The sequence below is a fragment of the Octodon degus genome, unplaced genomic scaffold, assembly GCF_000260255.1.
Source record: "Octodon degus isolate 3935 unplaced genomic scaffold, OctDeg1.0 scaffold00100, whole genome shotgun sequence".
NCBI lineage: Eukaryota > Metazoa > Chordata > Mammalia > Rodentia > Octodontidae > Octodon > Octodon degus.
In genome coordinates this window covers 7283499-7294569 of record NW_004524676.1, presented here as the reverse complement: position 1 = coordinate 7294569, position 11071 = coordinate 7283499, and the positions used below count along the sequence as shown (strand labels likewise).

The following is an 11071-nucleotide window of genomic DNA, read 5'->3' as shown; positions in this document are numbered from 1 at the left end:
TGGCCCAGATATTATTTATTTTAACTGGACTCACAATCACATTAAAATGTTCTATATATATAGATATAGATATAGATATATGTATATAGTAATATATGTATTCCCATATATCAGCACTTTTCCCAGTGCTGCTGGTGACTGAGTTGAGGACCTGTGCGTGCTAGGCAGGCGCTGTGCTGTTGCAGTACATCTGCAGCCATGTTTACGTTTTATTTGGAAGTGGGATTGTGTTGGGCGCTCAGGCAGCTCTTTGCCGTGGGGTCATTCTGTCTTCATTTCCCGAGGGGCTGAGATTACAGGGGTGCACCCCATGCCTGAATGTTGCTTTTTAGTAGGAACCCTGAATTAAGGTAGGAAATATTTTAATTATTTGAATGTAGCAGGAATTTTAACATATTTGAGTAATTTACATTTTGAAACCAACTAGGTATTCATCTCACATTACTTGTTTCATTTTAGTTGGTTGCTATGTTTCCTAGGCTTTAACATCTAAAGAAAACTCCTGCCCAAAGGAAGCTGCTACGGTAGTTGCATCAGCTGAAAGTGAGAAGCAGCACCCGGTGGCGCAGCAGAGCAAGCAGCAGGCTCTTTCAGAGAAAGATCGGGTACTCCAGAGGGCTTTCAAAACAGGACACGTGTATTGGGCTGAGTGCTTACTTCTGATTTCTGGTGCAGTAGTGCTGCTGCTGCCCCTTGGTGATGTGCTGTCGCGTACATCACAGACCCTCAGTTTGGTGTGGGCTGCTTTTCCTGAAGTGAGATATGCTGTGCATGTTCGTGAAACTGTAACAGAGGGAACGGCACTGGCACCCGTATTAGTGGCTGTCTCTACTAATACTAAAATTTTTCTTAAGGTGGAACTGAAATTTACTAAAACCTTTGGAGCCCACTGATTTAAAATTTGAGTAATTGATGATGTACATAAATTAAAAATTAGAAACATTTAGGTTTAGGAAATGGACTATTTTTGAGTGTTTTATGTATTTGTATGTAGAAAATTATAAATTAAAAAATATAAACTACAGTCATTCTTAGATTTATCTCATCAATTCACACAGGACTCTTTCTGATTAAAATTTTTTTACAAATCTTGAGTTGAGGAAATTTATATATTTTTTGAGACAAGGGTCTTACTTTTGTACTTCAGGCTGGCCTTGAGCTCACTGTGTAGCCCAGGCTGCCCTTGAACTTGTGATCCTCCTGCCTCAGCTGCCTGAGTGCTGGGATTTTGGGCTTGCTCCAACACACCTGGCTAGATATAATGTTTTTCTAGCATTTCATGAACATCTAGAGGATTCCCAGTAAATACTTAATGGAGTGAGTGTTATTATCTGAATGATTATAAATTAATGTTACATCCTAGTACACGTTAATTTATTCTATATTTAGGTATGTTAAGGTTATTAAAGAGGCGCTATTCTGGTACTGTGTTCTTTTACAAAAAATATTTGAGATATGAAATTCTTTCATATAATTTCATGTAGTTTATATTATACATAAGACAGTATAATATTTGGGCCTTTATTAAAATGTGAATAGATTTTTTAATTTAAATTGGGTATTCAACCAAGAGACTTTGAACTAAGCTACATCACCAATCCTTTTTGACATTTATTATCATTTTTTAATCTTTTACTTACTTATTTATATGGTACTTACTTATTTATATGCACAGGTTGGACTCATAGTGATCCTCCTAAGTTTAGCCTCCCCAGCGCTGGGATTACGGGCTTGTGCCACCATGCCCGTTTTAGGTGTCCAGCTCAGCATGCCTGGGGGCAGGGCTAGCAGGGCATGTGGTTTCAGGGATTGAAGCCGGGTCCTTGTGCTTGTCAGGCAGGTGCTTAGTCTGCTCAGCTATCTCCCCAGCCCACCAATCCTTTTTAAAATACAAAAGTTAAAAAAATGTTGAGTCATGACCTTACTGAGTTATCTGGGGTGGGCTCCAACTGTGATCCTCCTGCCTCAGGTCTCTGAGTGCTGGGGTCAGAGGTGTGCACTGCTACACCTGGCTAAAATGGGTTTTTAAATTTAAGGTTTGGCGAATTTATTAAAGCACCTGCTTAGGCTAGACGCAGGGGCCAGGTTCGATCCCCAGCCTGCCATGCTGGCCCTGCCCCTGGGGCACGCTGAGATGGCGAATGAGACTGGGTATGGTAGCGTATGCCAGCAATCCCAGCACTTGGGAGGGTGAAAAACAGGAAGCATCACTGGGAGTCCAATCCGTGTAGTGAGACCCTGTAGATCCTGCACTAAATACATTAATAAATAAATTTAAAGTTTGTATAATATTGGATTAGAATTTGATGAATTCTGCAAAGTAATATGGTGGTACACAGTATTTTTCTTTTTGGTGCTGGAAAGAATAATACCATAAAAACCCACATTAGCAGATTCTAAAACATGCCTCGTGTTAGATTTGTAACAATTAAAATATAACGAATTAGTGACATAATATTTAGCAGTATCTTTGGGGAGTTTCTTAAGATTTGAACTCAGGATTTTTCTGCATATGTCTTGATTGTTTTCTGCATTTCTTTGAAATCATAGGGGAATGGATTTTTCAAAGAGGGAAAATACGAGAGCGCAATTGAGTGCTATACAAGAGGGATGGCAGCAGATGGCGCCAACGCGCTTCTGCCGGCGAACAGAGCCATGGCCTACCTCAAGGTTCAGAGGTAAGCGCTCCGCACGTGGGGTGCCTTTCGGGGTGCACACTTCAGCAAGGTGGGAGAGATGCTTAGTTCATTAGGAATTCTGATACTGTTTGTATAAGGTCGGGCAAAACTGATTGTTGTTTTTTTGAGACGAGGTCCTGCTCTGTAGGTCACACTGACCTTGAGCTCACTCACCAGCCCAGCCAGCCTCAAAGTCACAGTGATCCTCCGGCCTCAGCCTCCCAGCTGTCAGAAGTGTAGGTGTGTGCCACCAGGCCAGCTGTCAAAAAATACTCTCACTGAATTTCAGACTCTGGTAAAAGTAGCACCAAGGTTGTGTACCCATCTAGTTTTAACACGTCAGACTGTTGGTCATATTTGTTTTAGCTATTAGACATTGTGCCATTTCATCTTCAGAGAGCGTTGTATTTCATGAATAACAACAATATCGTTTTCATTCCTAATATATTAGCAGTAGTTCATTAATGTCACTTTAAGTGAGGGTCCAAAGAGTGCTTGAGAGAGAGAGAGAGAGAGAAGCTCTTCTTAGCTCTTTGTGGTCAGCAGTACCCAGGCTGTGAGTGCCCGCTGCACGGTGCAGTAGTGCTGCTGCTGCCCCTTGGTGATGTGCTGTCGCGTACATCACAGACCCTCAGTTTGGTGTGGGCTGCTTTTCCGGAAGTGAGATGTGCTGTGCATGTCAGTGAAACTGTAACAGAGGGAACGGCGGTTCTGTAGCACCGTGCAGCACCGTGCGGCTGAGGCGGGAGAGGATGTGGTGTCTTGCATGCGATCTCGTGCCTTCTCACGTGTCAGCATCGTGAACTGCATCCCCCTTCAGACTCAGCTGACTTCCTCTTAATCTGGGACCGCCTGCTCCCTAACCAGATGGTTCTAAGATTTAGGGAGAATGAAAAATTTTTAAAAAGTCTTTTCCTTTAAACACAGATTTGAGAGTTAGTAAATGAAACTGTTTACATGCTTTGAAAATTAGAAACGCCTCTTCCATTGAAGTTTTCCTGTAAGATGCATTTTCCCTGTTGGTAATTTTCTCATGTTCAATAGGTACAAAGAAGCTGAAAGAGACTGCACACAAGCTATTTCATTAGATGGCTCATATTCAAAAGCTTTTGCCAGAAGAGGAACTGCAAGAACGTTTTTGGGAAAGATAAATGAGGCCAGACAAGGTAAAACAGCCGCTGTCGGGGAGACCCCGAGGGTCAGGAGCCGCTTCCGCACATCACCCATGGCGCAGGGGCTGGCCTTCGGCAGCGCGCCTCCGGAGGGGCTCGACCGCGGGGGTGCGCAGCACTGCCCGCCCTTCTCTGTGGTCGCTCTGACTGCAGCCACCTGAGTGAGGGTTCAAACTGGAAGTGAGGAGGAGCGCGGGAGGAGGCGGTGTGAGGAGGGCGGCCAGCGCAGCCATGCCCTTGGTCCTTGGTGTTACTTTTTTCTCCTGTTTTTCTGTGACCTGGTCTTTCAGATACAAGAAGTCTTTTCAAGGACCTGCTTGGTTCCTCTGTGTCTTTTGCTTTTCATTTGTTCCTGCTCTGTATTCTGTGCTTCCGTCTCTGGATTTAAGTTACTGTTTTTCTAATTTCACGTGATCAGTGACTACATGATTGGTTTTCTTTTTCCTGATGTGTGTGTTTAAATCTGGTGGTTTCTCTCCAAGCCTGGCTGTAGTTGTGGCTCTTGACCTCCTTTAGCTGTGGTAAAATGTGTGTGACACTACGTCTACCACTTTAGTTATTCCAGGTGTGTATCTTGCTATCAGGTGTCCTTGCCGTGCCGTGTAACCGTCATCACTGCCTGTCTATCTCTACAACTCCGTCAGTGTCCCATTTTAAGACTCTGTGCCCATAAAATAATTCTCTATTTTCCTTTTCCTCCACTTCCTACTAATTACCATTGTACTTTCTGCCTGACTTTGTCTGTTTTAAATACCCCATATAAGTACAGTTGTAGTAGTAGTTATCCTTTTGGGTCAGGCTTGTTTAACCAAGCACCTCTTCAGAGCTTGTCTTTTTTGTAGCATGTACTAGTCTTTATTCCTTTTTAAGGCTATAGAATATCCCAGTATATAGATTCTTTTATATTCTATCTTACATTCGGTGAGTTACTGTGTTTTTTTCTCTTAATAATGTGAGATTTTGTAAGTTAAATGAGCTGAAGACTTTACTTTGTCATTTGCAAAATGAAGTTGTAGTGAAATTTACATGAAAATTGATATAGTCAGGCATGTTGGGGTATACCTGAATCCCAGCACTCTGCTGAGGCAGAATTGCTGTGAGTTCAAGACCAGCGTGGGCTACATAGTGAGCTCGAGGCCAGTCTGAACTAGTAGGGTGACCCTGTCTCAAAAGACAAACAAAAAAACCCCAAACAAACAAAAAAGAAAATTCATACACAATCACTAGAGGGCTGGGCACAGTGACACACTCTTAGAATTCTAGCTATTCAGGAAGCTGAGGCACAAAGATTGCAAGTTTGAGGAAAGCCTTGGAAACTTACAGCCTGTATCCAAATAAAAAGTACAAAGGGGTGGAGGTGGAGCTTAGTACTTGTGGAGTTCTTGTTATCACCCAAACCAAAACCACCCAACTATAATAGCACCTAATAAATGTTAGCTTTTATTGTCACTCATCTGTTTCCTAGTCGTAGTCAGGTTTGCCAACTTGTGCTCCTGAGTGAAAAGTTTTGCTTTAAAAGTAGGATAACTAGCTAAATGAAACATGTCTGTTTTTTACTACTTTATTTGTTTAAATTCACTTTAGATTTTGAAACTGTTTTACTTCTGGAACCTGGAAATAAGCAAGCAATAACTGAACTTTCCAAAATTAAAAAGGAATTAATTGAGAAGGGACATTGGGATGAAGTTTTTCTTGAGTCCACACAAAGACAAAATGTGATAAAACTCATTGATCATCCACCTCATCCTCAATCAACTGTAAGTAGAGAATTTTATTTTTCTTTGACATTTATTTATTTATTTATTTATTTATGTGTTTAGTAGAGAATCTACAGGGCCTCACTACACAGATCGGACTGGTAGTGAGCCTTCCTATTTTTTCAGCCTCCCAAGTGCTGGGGTTACAGGTGTGTGCGCCACCATGCCCAGTCTCAATCGCTGTCTCATCGTGCCTCAGGGGTGGGGCCCCACGGCAGTCTTTGACATCTAAATATTAGAGATTTTGTTTGTCTTTTGAGATAGGGCCTCACTGTGTAGTTTAGGCTGCTCCTGAGCTCACTGTGTGGCTCAGGGTGGCCCGAACCCACTACAGTCCTCCTGCCTCAGCCTGCTGAGTGCTGGGCTTGCAGGTGTGCGTCACCACGTCCGGCTGATTACTGTAATTAGGGCTGGAAACAGTTGAATTAGTGGTTTTCAGAAAATGTTAAAGCTTGACGGGGCTATTTGACAATCTTTTAGAAATGTTCCTTTTGCATATATGAATACACCAAAACAAAACCCAGTGTTCTTTTAAAACTAATATGCATTAATTTAAAAAGTGAAAAAGAAATGCTTCCTAGGATTACAGACATAATAAAATCAGGGAAAATTTGGTGGTTTAGGGTTCTGGTGTCTTAGTTTCTTTTCTCTTGTTGTTGGGACAAATACCTGAGACCCAGAATTAAGGAAGGAAAGGTTTAGTTAGCTCACAGTTAGTGGAGGTTTCAGTCCATATTTGGCTGGCTCCAAGTAAGAACGGCACATGGCAGAGGACAGCAGTTCATGGCGGTGGAAGAAAGACAGCAGAGAGCTAAGGCAAAAGGAGGAGCGGTGGCAGCAGGACAGGCAAGGCCCTCCTCCTTCTGGTGCCTTCCGCTCTCTGCCCCAGGCTGGGTGTAGCACTCACAGCCTAATCCCAGCCTTGGATCAGGAATTAATCACAGACTCTGGAACCGCACCCTCATAACTGCAGGGGGCTTGGGGCAGACAATTACAAACCATAACATCTGGAATAAAATGTTTCATTAAGGATTTTCTACATATTTTTCTCACATAAAGAAATTTGAGGACAGGGAGATAGCTCAGTAGAATAAGTACCTGCCTGGCAAGTCAAGGTTCTGAGTTTAATCCCTGATACTGAAAAAAAAAAAAAAAAAATCATCGAAGCAGTTTTACATCATGTAGTAATCAGATGTTTTTGTATTTTATTACTGTTCTTTCTGGGGTTGGCTTCTTAGTCTAGCAGCCTTGTGTCATGGGAGGGGCTGGATTTAGCTTTAGCACATAAGGTAAAATCTAGAGTAGGCAAAATTATCCCACTTTGGGGTGTGTTGTAGTGTTTACCATAAAATCCAGCAAGGTTAGGAGTTTTTTTTTTTTTTTTTTGAAATATTAGAACAGAAAGATTGCTGGTCTGAGGTTAACAGTTTTCTAAAGTTGAATTAATTTAAGTCCAATATATTACTTGATGTGACTGGTAATTTCTAACATTGTTGAAAGGTGCCTTTTGCAAAAGCCTTCCTATGTATCCCTTACTGGTCAGGGTCCTCTTCCCGCCCTCCAGGAAGTAACTGTTAGGCCTGGAAGAATCCTTAGTAGAAGTAACAATTTTAGAGCCGGCCAGATAGCTCAGCGGACTAAAGCACCTGCTTAGGCAGATGCAGGGACCAGGTTCCATCCCGGGCCTGCTGTGCTGGCCCCACCCCAGGGGTGTGTTGAGACAGCCACTGAGACTGGGCGTGGTGGCATGCGCCTGTAATCCTAGAACTTGAGAGGCTGAAAACAGGAGGATTACTCCAAGTCTGACCTGTGTAGTGAGACCTGTGAACCCTGTACTAAATACACTAAAAAAAATAATAATAACAATTTTATAAGGAAGTTAGGACAGGCATTTTTATCTAGGAAAGTGAAACAAAGGATGTCTGTTCTGCTGTGTTCATATTTCACTTTAATAGTGGACAGAAGATTCCTTAGGTTAGTGCTTTTCCAGTGTTCCTACTGTGACCACATTGTTGGATTTTGTGGGATAATACTGGTTTTGTGTACCCGGCATAAATCTAGTTGCTTTCTTATATTCATTTTTTATATTATATTCATTGGCTATTCCATTCTTTTCAGTAAAGCTGATTAGTTTTATGATTTAAACTTTTAACCTCTTTGAGACTTTTTCACTAAGAAGTTAGCTCACAAGTTTGCAAGAAGCCTTTGTTGGACATGCAGTGCACAGCACCCAGTAAGGGCACTGCCACATGGCACGCCAGTGTCTGAAAGGCGAGGTCCTGTGGCCCCCTTTGCAAAGGGGTTGGGCTCCCCTGGTCCTCACTGTGAAAATCAATTTATATCAATAGTTAGGAAAATATAGCGTGAATTTAAGGTCCTGTGTCAGTATGAAAGAAGTGGTCTGAGAGTAATCTATTCTGTAAATTGTCCAACCCAAATAGAATTAGTATCCTACTGAGAAGGAAAAAAAAAAATTTTTATAATTGATTTTTGTAAAGCAGTGGGCATTATTTTAAAATAATAGAAGCTAGAAGTTTGGTATAATGCTTCAACACCTGATTTACCCCTACTCCGTAAGCTTTGGAATCTTGACTAGATTTCCTGTCCCCTGTGTTATCCTTGCCTTTTCTCCTCAGATTGACAGCGACTCACAGTTAAGTCTATACAAAGGCAGGCAGTGCGTAGAGGCAAATTTCAGGTAATTCCAGATAGAACAAACGTTCATTTCTTCTCCAGTCCTACATTTGTGAGACCCCTGGTCCCTAGGGATCATGGTCAGGAAAGAAAGGCAGGCTGCAGACAGTGGAAGGGAGGCTGGAGGAGAGACACCCCTTGCATCCTCTTACACCTTTTCTGAGGGTTTCTCCTTGTTCTTGCAGTCTTCAGTAACCCTTCCGGACTCAGTGCCCACTGGCCGGGGCCTGGCCGAGGCCTTCTGTGAGGGAATGTATTAATTAGGGTCTTATTACACATCCCACCGTCCATGAAAGGATTTGGTTGTAAATGTGACCACATTGATTTATTACTGCTTGTCAGAAATTGTTGTCTGGTTTTTTTTTTAGTCAAACATATGGGGCCAAGAATATAGGTCGGAAGCCCTTTACACAGTTATTTAAAATGGGGTGATTGGCGGGCTCTGTCACAGCCCGCCGTAGCCTTCGCAGCTTTGTGTGCTCGCGCCGTAACTCTGTTCTCGCCGAGTCTGTGTTCGGAGGGATGGCTCCAGTCTTGACGTTGGTGTGCATGCCCTGTAGCTGTGACTGATGGCTTACCTGTGCCATCGCAATGGACCCCTGGGGTATATTGAGGAAAGCTTTTTCTCTTTTCTGAAATCCAAGTTTGAGCATAATACTGTACATAGTGAGCAAGGTGAAGGCCCACTTCTGTCACCAAGCTACAGCTGTTTCCCATAGTTTGCAAATTTGAGAAGGACCTTCTTTTATTTCAGTACTTCTAGTAGAATGGTGTCTCCTCGGTGCAGTTCTTTTATTCAATATAAAAGAATATTATAAACTTAAGAAACAGCAAGTATTTGGTACTTGTAATGATGGATGAAAACAGTGAATGCCATTTATTTTATTAAATTGGAAAACCAACTTTGTAAATATTTGGTGCATCTGTGGCCCTGGGCTGGTTTATGTAGCTGCAGCGTCCTGGAGAAGGCGCCTGGTCTTCAGGGTCGGCTGTTAGGCTGGGCTCTCGCTGTCCTTAGTCTGTCCTTGCTCTGCCGGCCCCCTGTGAGCCCCTGTTCTATTGTTGGTGTGGTCATGTTTTTCTTCTGCTTCTTTGCCTCTAGGGTAAGGTCCAAAGCAGGTCCCTGTGAGCTGTCTTCAGGCAGCCTTTTGGGAGCGTCTGCGCCGCATCTCCCCTGGGCCAGCCCCTCTGTATCAGTCCCCATCCCTGGTCCTCCCCAGCTTGCCAGTCTCCCGTGCCTGTCCTGTGGATGCTTCCCGGTGCAGGGTGCGTCTGCCCCCGAGTTCTCTAGGGACTTTGGGCTTTCACGTTTCCTGTTCACCCACTGCCTCATAGTCACTTGCGTACTGTCCCTCTTCCCTGCGTAGACCTGCCTGGAATAGGTACATTGCTTTTAGTTTGTGTTGTCAGGATAATTCCTAATTCTGTCTAGCTGCTGAAATTGAATTTACTGATGCCTGGGATATTAGCTGTAAGAACACGGCGTCCTTTTGACTTGTGATCCTAAAATGGGAAACCTTCAACCTGTTAATTTGAAGAATTGATTTTAATTGTTTTAGAAACCACTCAAGAAGGTTATTATTGAAGAGACTGGTAATCTGATTCAGACAGTTGACGTGCCAGACAGCACTACTGCAGCTGCTCCGGGGAGCCCCGCGGTTAGCCTAGCAGACGCGGCGAATAAGGATTCCAGCCAGGGCGGCCCCTCGCCCTCCAGTGATAGCCCAAGAGCAAAAGTATTGAAAATGGAGGAAATTAGTGACGCCTCAGCTCCGCGGTGAGTAGAAGCGCTGTTTCTGGTACGATTGCCTGTGATGGTGATAACACTCCTGGAAGTGCGGCGCTGCTGGGAGACTTGCCCTTCCCTCCCGCCAGTGTTCTGGGCTGCCTGCTTCTGTGTACCCCTGCTGTGAGGGCCTGCGCAAGGAGAAGTCCTTGTTCTCGGGTGGGCACACGCATGGTTTAGAGTCGATGGGCGGCGTCCTGAGCCCGTTGATTTTGTTTTCTTTTGGGGGGGCTTCAGTATATGTTTTCTTGTTTAATTCAATAAAAAGTTATTATTTTTTTGTGTGATACTAGGGATCGAACTCAGGACCTTGAGCTTGCCAGGCAAACACTCCACTGAGCTATCTCCTTGGCCCCAAAAGGTTAACTTTTTAAAAGGAAATTTCTCTGGGTGTTGTGGCACATGCCTATAATCCCAGCACTCAGGAGGCTGAGGGAGGAGATTGTTGTGAGTTCGAGACCAGCCTGGGCTACAAAATGTGCTCAAGGCCAGCCTGAACTACATAGCAAGACCTTGTGTCAAAAAGACCAAAGAAAAACAAAAAAAGGAGGCTTTATAAAATTATAGAATTTAGACATTGCCATTATTCCATCCATTAATACTGAGGATTGTTGGGTAGTTTTAAAATATTTTTCAGAATTAAAAAAAATAGGGGCTGGGGAGATGGCTCAGTAGAATAAGCGCTTCCCTGGCAAGTCAAGGGTCTGAGTTCAATCCCTGGTTCCGCAAAAAAAAATAAAAAATAAAATAAAGAATAAAAAAAAATACCTTGTTCATATGTGCTTCCATCCTGCTGAAAATACAGAAAATTTTAAACTTTGAATTTATGTACTATGGTAGTTTTGTTTAAAGTAATAATAGTGTAGATTGTGGGAAAATCCTAAATAGGGAACTGGTTTTTTTTTTTTTTAACTTTTTTTAGAGAGTAAAACAGTTCTTCTTCTTCTTCTTCTTCTCCTCCTCCTCCTCCTCCTCCTCCTCCTC

General features: G+C 43.0%; 1 protein-coding gene across 1 annotated transcript in view; it reads left to right on the top strand.

The window, feature by feature from the left end:
* Positions 1 to 11071, top strand: part of Rpap3 (RNA polymerase II associated protein 3) — a 29699-nt gene that overhangs the window by 14090 nt on the left and 4538 nt on the right. The window contains 5 exon segments of the mRNA XM_023723611.1: positions 480 to 605; positions 2551 to 2678; positions 3723 to 3844; positions 5435 to 5607; positions 9861 to 10078. Coding sequence (XP_023579379.1) covers positions 480 to 605; positions 2551 to 2678; positions 3723 to 3844; positions 5435 to 5607; positions 9861 to 10078 — 767 coding nt within the window.